This window comes from Fulmarus glacialis, unplaced genomic scaffold (genome assembly GCF_000690835.1).
Source record: "Fulmarus glacialis isolate BGI_N327 unplaced genomic scaffold, ASM69083v1 scaffold21055, whole genome shotgun sequence".
NCBI lineage: Eukaryota > Metazoa > Chordata > Aves > Procellariiformes > Procellariidae > Fulmarus > Fulmarus glacialis.
The window spans coordinates 7,439-15,210 of NW_009213898.1; the positions used below are offsets into that span (position 1 = coordinate 7,439).

General features: G+C 56.5%; 1 protein-coding gene across 1 annotated transcript in view; it reads left to right on the forward strand.

Moving 5' to 3' along the window:
• AP1B1 (adaptor-related protein complex 1, beta 1 subunit) overlaps positions 1-7,772 on the forward strand; it is a 19,245-nt gene that overhangs the window by 708 nt on the left and 10,765 nt on the right. The window contains exons 2-8 of the mRNA XM_009578369.1: positions 418-523; positions 2,379-2,514; positions 3,317-3,562; positions 4,422-4,612; positions 5,162-5,383; positions 6,783-6,903; positions 7,110-7,205. Coding sequence (XP_009576664.1) covers positions 418-523; positions 2,379-2,514; positions 3,317-3,562; positions 4,422-4,612; positions 5,162-5,383; positions 6,783-6,903; positions 7,110-7,205 — 1,118 coding nt within the window. The remainder of the gene's footprint in view (positions 1-417; positions 524-2,378; positions 2,515-3,316; positions 3,563-4,421; positions 4,613-5,161; positions 5,384-6,782; positions 6,904-7,109; positions 7,206-7,772) is intronic.

Genomic DNA, 7,772 nt, shown 5'->3' on the forward strand with positions numbered 1-7,772 from the left:
TTCGCTGTGTGCTGTGATAACTCTGCCCCACAGCCAAAAATACTTGCCGAATAAACCCTGTGTCCTACGCTTGAGGTGTGGGGTGCTCGTGCTCATCACCCCTGCAGCATCTCCCATCCCTAAAGCCCTCTGGGGTTCTCGTGGGGCTGGAGAAGCTGCAGGGACGCACCAGCACGCTCGTCTCTGTTTCCGTGGATGAAAGGCGAGCCCCCAGAGCAGCCCCAGCCCTCGGCGAGACATTTGGGAAGTTAAATCCCCCTTTTCAGCTCCTGGAACCCCGGAGCACCCGGGGTGGCAAAGGAGCTCCGGCACGCAGCAGGTGGGAGCTGTGCTCACCCTCCCCTGGGAGCAGCACCCAGCAGAGGGGTGGGTGCCCCATCCCCTAACGCCTTTCCTCCCCTTTTCCCCTTCCTCCAGGGGAGATATTTGAGCTGAAAGCCGAACTCAACAGCGACAAGAAGGAGAAGAAGAAGGAGGCTGTGAAGAAGGTGATAGCATCCATGACTGTCGGCAAAGACGTCAGGTGCGTGGCGGTGCTGTGCCAGGGATATCTGGGCCGGGAGGTCGCCCGGATGGCTTGTGGGCTCCTGTTTTCCCTTGTTGCCTCCGAGGGGTTTTCATGCTGGCTTTTGTCTCGGGCGAGGACGGAGTGAGCTGCTGGCCACAGCTATACCTCTTGCTATGGGAGGAAAATGTGTAAGCGTGGCCATCTGGCAGGCGGGGGCTTGCCTGGCTTTGGTAGTAATCTGGCTGAAAGAGGATTGGTCTGGCTGCCAGATAAGTTTGTTGGGATTATTGCCGCTTCCTTCAAGTGTTGCTAAAAACAAGCAGAACCCCTCTCTGAGCCTTTACGGCAGAGGGTCAATGTCTCTGCCTTGGTGTCGATAAGCCTTTTGCAGCCACTCCAGTCCAAAAGGTCGGGCGGCTGCTTTTCCCTCTTCTCCTTTATCTGTCTGACCGAGCAGCACGTGGCCCCTCCGTCTCCTCCTCCCTGCCCGGACCTGTCCCCACACACCCTTGGCATTACACGCAATGACAGCACTTTGCTTTCAATGGTTGATTTGAGAGTAGATGGAGGAAGACCACGGTACGAGCTCTGTATTTGGAAAACCGGTGTGTCCCCAGCTTCCAGAACACTCGCAGCAGCAGGTGATGCTCTGTTTTGGGGCTACCGTGGAGAAGATGATACCAGACATGGCAGGGACTTGCCTGAGGCTGGTCAGTGCTTGGGAGAACCTACATCGATTGGAAAGGAAATATTGGCTGTGGCAGCCCATTTTTTTTCATGTGTGCATATTTTAGGCTACAAGAAAGAAGTTTACTAAGTTCACCCCTCCCCGGGAGGTGCCAGGAAAGCCTGGTTTAGCCTGGGGTGAGAGCAGCCGAGGTGGGTGCCAGCTCTGCCGGCAGCAGGAGCTCTGCGAGAGAACTAGTGACGTGCGGTCCCCCGGGCTTAGGGGGTCTGGGCTTGATCCTGTAAGCCATGGCTGGGTTTGCGGTGGCAGAGAAGCTTCCAGGAGCCAAGGGACATCCGTCGGGGTGGGCTAACTCCTGCGTTAGCTCTCTGATCTTGATTGCCCCTCTGATCTTGATTGCCTGGTGGTGGTTTAATAGTCTAACTGGGCTGTGTGTATCTTTTATAGTCTAATTGGTCTGTCTTTATTGTCTGTGGTGAAACAGCATCTCTGGCATCCCACAGCTCTAGGGTGTTTGGGAAGGGGAAGCCCCCAGCTCCAGGCAGGCAGCTTGGCAGCTCCGCTCCGTCCTAGCAGAGCACTGTTCTGCTGCGGGGCTCGCCCGGAGGAGCGGGACTCTTCCTTACACCCAGCCCTGGGTGTTTACTTCTCTAACGTGACGTTTCTAGCGCAGGACGTGGGGCGAATGCTCAGCAGTTTGCAGCAGGACAACGTCCGCAAAAGCAGAGGACGGTTTTGGTAGGGCTGTGCGGGAGGGATCGTGCAGGAGGTGAGGGGGGAACGGCTCCTCTCGCAGGCACTAGAGGCTTTCGCACCATCCCGTGACGGCTGGGTGATGTTGCACCTTCTCCCAGGGCAGTGGATGTGCACTGGAGCTGGGATACAGCAGAGCCGTGTGGGAGAGCTCAGTTTCTGTCCATTAGGGGCCATTTTGAGCTGCTCTTGATACAGATCTGTAAAGAAAAACCCACTGGAGATGGGGAATTTAGCCACATCTGTTGCAGAGTGGGCTCAGGTCCTGGGAGAGCCCAGGGTCTTCTGGCTTCAGGAGTGGGTTGAACCCTGGGAAGGGGATAGCCATGCTCCTGGGGAAGTGTGGGGTCCCATAGGCAGCGGCGTCTCCTTCCTCCGGCTCAGCAGCGTGGCCGTGTCCTGCCTTCACGAAGGTGCTTTGTGTTTCAGCGCTCTCTTCCCGGACGTGGTGAACTGCATGCAGACAGACAACCTGGAGCTGAAGAAGCTGGTCTACCTCTACCTGATGAACTACGCCAAGAGCCAGCCGGACATGGCCATCATGGCAGTCAACACCTTCGTGAAGGTGAGAGGAGAGGGCTGCGTGCCTGAGAGCCGCACGCTGCGGCGGGTCGGTTCAGCCCACCACGTGCATCCCTGCTTTCATGTGAGGCCACCACACTAAGCTGCTATGTACCCGGCTCCAAAGAAGGAAACGTGGGCAGATTTCCAAAGCCTCTCTCTTCGGGAGTAGGGTCTTCCCTAGCTCTAGATAACTGAGCAAATTTGTCCAGTAATGCAGAAGAAAAACACTTTCTTGGCAGCCGTACCGTGCCACTTGCTCTGTCAGTGGCAGCTTCGGTTGTGGGCAGCTCCCGTGATCGAACTGCCATCATGTGAGCTTATGCGCTGAAGTCTCTGCAGCTGAGAAAGCCCTCGTGATCTTCCAGTTGCAGTTGGGAACTGACGAGCGTGTTAGGAGCCAAGATATTGCCAAAGCACTTTGTGAAAAGGTTTGGTGGGCATTAGAGGGAGTTTTGACTTTTTAGGAAAAAAAAGCCCACACAATAAACCCGATAGATGCATTTCCCAGGTCAGGTGGCCGTTCTGCAGGGTGGCAGCTGACTTCAGACACCTGCTGTAAGGGATGAAGACATCAGATTCCTGGAGGTGTGTTTGGAGTGATGGTGTTAAAACTCTGTGGGTGCCAGGTTGCGGAACAAGAGATCAAACCTCTCTCTTGGGTGACTTATTCTTTAGAGCCGAGTGTTAAAACCTCTAGACTTCGGGTACACGAATGAGAATGGAGGTCCCGAAGCCACCACAGATGCCTGTGATTCAAGGAGAAGCGGCCCTGGAAATCTAACCTCCCTCTCTCATCCCCACAGGACTGTGAGGACCCAAACCCTCTGATCCGGGCTCTGGCTGTGCGGACCATGGGCTGCATCCGCGTGGACAAGATAACGGAATATCTCTGTGAGCCCCTGCGGAAGTGCCTGAAGGACGAGGACCCTTACGTGCGCAAGACAGCAGCCGTCTGCGTGGCGAAGCTCCACGACATCAATGCCCAGCTGGTGGAAGACCAGGGCTTCCTGGACACCCTTAAGGACCTCATCTCGGACTCCAACCCCATGGTGATTATTTTTTGCCTTCTCCATCCTCCCTTCTCTTCATTCGAATGGCAGTAAATGCTCTCCCTTCATCTTTACGTGCTGACTCCTTTCCTCCCGTGCTCCCCTTCACTCTCTTTTTGGTGCTTAACAGACCATTTTTGGGGACAGCTGTTTCTGAGGGCTGCAGGCTGTGTTCCTTGTCCTGTAACCCTGTCTCCTGGATGGAAGGTTGCTCCGATTCCTTGGCAATGCGTTATTAGTCTGTTCCCAGTGGAGAGGAGGCTGCCTGGGCCAGCTTGGAGCAGGGGATGTGGCAGAGGGGGGGCTGATGCTTGGCTCTGGTACCACGTAGCTGGCGGCTTTTGCCTCTGGTGAGGGTTTCCTAGCAGCTGGGCTTTGGCCAGCGTTAGTCTCCCTGCCTTTTCCCAGGCGTGAGAAACTTTAAAGCCTGCTTTCCCCAGGGTTTCTCTTCCCCCAGCTTTTGCTGCTCTTCAGATCTTGCCATGGGTGTAGCAGCGAGTCCGGGAGCTGCTGCAGAAAGCGATGGGGCTCCACAGAGCAGCCCGACTGCCCGGGGAAGGGGAGCTAGAGCGGGCTCCTCCGCGCCGGGCACGGGGCCAAGGCTGACTCCGGTTGAACATGTGCGAACCGTTGGAGATGTGGCGTGGGCGGTGGGACCGTGCTGGCGGTGATTGCTCATCTCCTGAGGATCAGCCGGTGGGGAGGAGAAGCTGGTGCCCAGATGTTGCTGGGATGCGAAGTGCTGATACAGAGGATGCAGCTCATCCGCTTGCACCAGCTTTCCTCCAGGCTGTTGAACTGCATTTGGTGTCACCTAATGCTTGCTGTCACCTAACACGTGCCCTGTCCCCTCTGGCAGGTAGTGGCCAACGCAGTAGCGGCTCTCTCGGAAATAGCAGAGTCCCACCCGAGCAGTAACCTTCTGGACCTCAACCCCCAGTCCATCAACAAGCTGCTCACGGCCTTGAACGAGTGCACCGAGTGGGGCCAGATCTTCATCCTGGACTGCCTGGCAAACTACATGCCCAAGGATGACCGGGAAGCCCAGAGGTGAGGGAGGCTTTGGGTGCTGCTGGAGCAGCGATGACTTCAGGGCACCACGGACCAGCCGGAGTGGGACTGGAAAGGGGAGGGGGACAGGCGGGTATCAACACTGCCCGTTCTCCAAATATCTTCATCCTCCTCACCCTTGGTATCCCACTGCGGGAGGTGAGACAGCGGGCATCTGCCAGCCACTGTGCCTTGGGCACAGCCATCTGGGGACTGCTGTGGTCCTGTAGTGAGCCCTGTCCCCTTGCTGGCACGGGGATTGTGCTTCTCAAGCTGCTTCAAAATGTGCAGCAGGGGAGCACAGGCACTAGGGAGCTCGGAAGGGGGGTCACTGCGATAGGGTTTTGTAAAGGCTGGGAAATAACCATCATCGGGGCATCTAAGAGCCAGTTTAGCGTCTCTTGGGAAGGTGTCGCTCAGCTGTCCTGCTGCAAACTCTGCCAGTGCCTTGTTCTTCTTCGTCGGTACTGGCAGCAATGTTTAAGCAGGCAGATGGGCTGTGATCGTTTTCTTTCCCGTCTCCTTCCCCCTCACCCCTGACACCTCCAGCATTTGCGAGCGGGTGACGCCCCGGCTGTCCCATGCCAACTCGGCGGTGGTGCTCTCGGCGGTGAAGGTGCTGATGAAGTTCATGGAGATGCTGTCGAAGGACTTGGATTATTACGGCACGCTGCTAAAGAAGCTGGCCCCGCCGCTGGTCACCCTGCTCTCCGCAGAGCCCGAGCTGCAGTACGTGGCTCTCCGCAACATCAACCTCATCGTGCAGAAGAGGTGGGTGCCCCGACGCGGCAGCAGGGACAGCCTGGCTCGGGTTTTCCCTCTTCCCTATGGCGCACTTCCCAATGCGTCAAACCCTCTGCCTGCAGCGGTGTCGGGGCTTTGCTGACACAACCCGTCATAGGAGGTTTTTTCTTCTCTATTATCTAAAATCCAGGGGCTGGGCACAGAGAAGCATGAGAGTTAATGGGCAGGGAGCTAAGCAGGGATCTCCAGGAGGGGTTTATTTTACTTTATTGTTTATTTTGGGGGAGCAAAGGATGGAAAGGCAAAAAACTGAGACTTTGGTTTAGTCATTAGATGTCTAGTGAGGAATTTTTGTGAGATCAGCTTGTTTCTATGTAGTCACCCTCTTTGAATAAGCGCTGAGAGTCCTTTTGTCCCTTTGCTGATCTGAAATTGCTGGTGGGCAGGAGATGTCCGAGGCCCCACACATGTGCCCGGACAGAACTGGCCAGCTGGAGAGCCGTGCTCCGCAGTGACAGCCGCAGTCAGATGGTTTGTTGTCCTACCAGTTATCGCTGTGGTTGTCTATTAAAAATAGCAGCAACTTCTGGGAGAAGTGGAAAGCAATTAGTGTCCCTGGGAGCGGGAATGTGGAAGGCAGGTTGGCTCCTTGGAGCTGGACCTGACCTGTCCCTTCCCCAGCTTAGAGAGAGGATGATCTGGTGAGAAAGGTCCAGCCTAGCCCTGCGGTCTGGGTTTGCATCTCTGCTCCCGCAAGACGTCCCTTCCAACCTTGGCAAGACAAACGTCCCCTGTTGCCTTGCGTCTGGTCTTTGTTTGCGGCAAGGTTGTGCTCTGTCCCCTGCGCGCCAGCAAAGGGGAGCCAAGGGACAGAGTCCTGGGGGGATAATTATGGTATCTCGGATTCCTTGGCATTGAACGGGCCCCTAAAACCTTGTGCTTGTGGCCAAGGAGCCTTGTCCTTCTGGCCCAGAGCTGCTCGCTCTCCGGCTCTGGGTTTCCCCAGCTTATGTCCTCGGTGTCCTTAAGCCTTCACCATCCCAGCTCCAGCCTCGGCCGGGGAATGATGATTTATGCTTGTAGCTGGCTAATGGAGTCATTAATTTGCACGGACTCGGGGCATTAGCTGGCTGAAGGGGCAGGCAAGCGAATCCCCATCTGTCTCCTGACCGGCGTGCAACTTTCTGGGGAGGACAACTCCCTTTCTGCACTGCTTTAGCTGCTGGTCGCTGCCTGGGTCAGAGCCTGGAGGTGGGAGCAGAGCTCAGATCTTGCTTCTGCTGCTGGAGAAATCATCTGATAGCAGTATTGGGTGTCCAGAAAGCTCTGGAGAAAACCATGGTTTCTGGAAGATTTTGGATGTCTGTCTTTGTGGTCAAAGTGGAGCGTGTGTCTCCCTTAATCACTGCCTCTCGTTGTCCTCCAGGCCCGAGATCCTGAAACACGAGATGAAGGTTTTCTTTGTCAAGTACAATGACCCCATCTACGTCAAACTGGAGAAACTGGACATCATGATCCGCCTGGCTTCCCAGGCCAACATTGCTCAGGTCAGGGTCTGCCTGACTGTGCTGGGTGGGCACCACGGGGGGCTCTAGCCCCGCGGGGAGGGGATTTGCCCGAGAAATCCTAGACCCAGCTTTGCAGGATGCTGATGGATGCTGTACCACCCAGTCTGCTTCTGCTGGGTCACTGCCCCGCTCTTCTGGTGGCTTTTCTTGCAGCTGGGCTCTCACTGTGTTGTCCCCTCCGGTAGGTGCTGGCAGAGCTGAAGGAGTACGCCACGGAGGTGGACGTGGACTTTGTAAGGAAGGCGGTTCGAGCCATCGGCCGCTGTGCCATCAAGGTGGAGGTGAGGGCTGGGTCGCTTCGGGTCCCGATGGCAGCTGTGGCTGGGCAAGACGTCGCTCTCCAGCACGTGTTGGATGAGCTGGGGTCATCCCACCCCAGGAGTTAGCGCTGCCCCCACAAGCTAGAGCCTTCGTGGGCCTGGGGATGAGCCACAGTTGTCCCACAGGGCACGTACGGGCTGTAAGGAAGGTATTGCATCCCCTGACCCTTTGCCGCTGGAGCTGGTTTAGGATCCCTGCCCGCTCCGTTGCACAGCCGGCTGCCTGCAGCTGTGCCTGATGTGTTAATGCAGCAGATGATAGAAATGGCTTGTTCGGGGACTGCGGCGCAGGCTGGGACTAATCCCTTACCGAGGGGCCAGGAGGCTTTGTTTCCCCTCGGGGGTAATTTGAAGAAGGGGATTATTAAAAACCTGGCTGTGGCTCTGCGTGGCCCCTATACAGGCAGGCTCACAGGCTAGGTCCCGTAGCTTTCAGCCAGCTGATGTTGCACCGGGTTTACTGCGGAGCGTCCTCCATCCCATGGGACAAACAGCTCGGTACCAGTGAGCCGGGCACCGGTCAGAGGC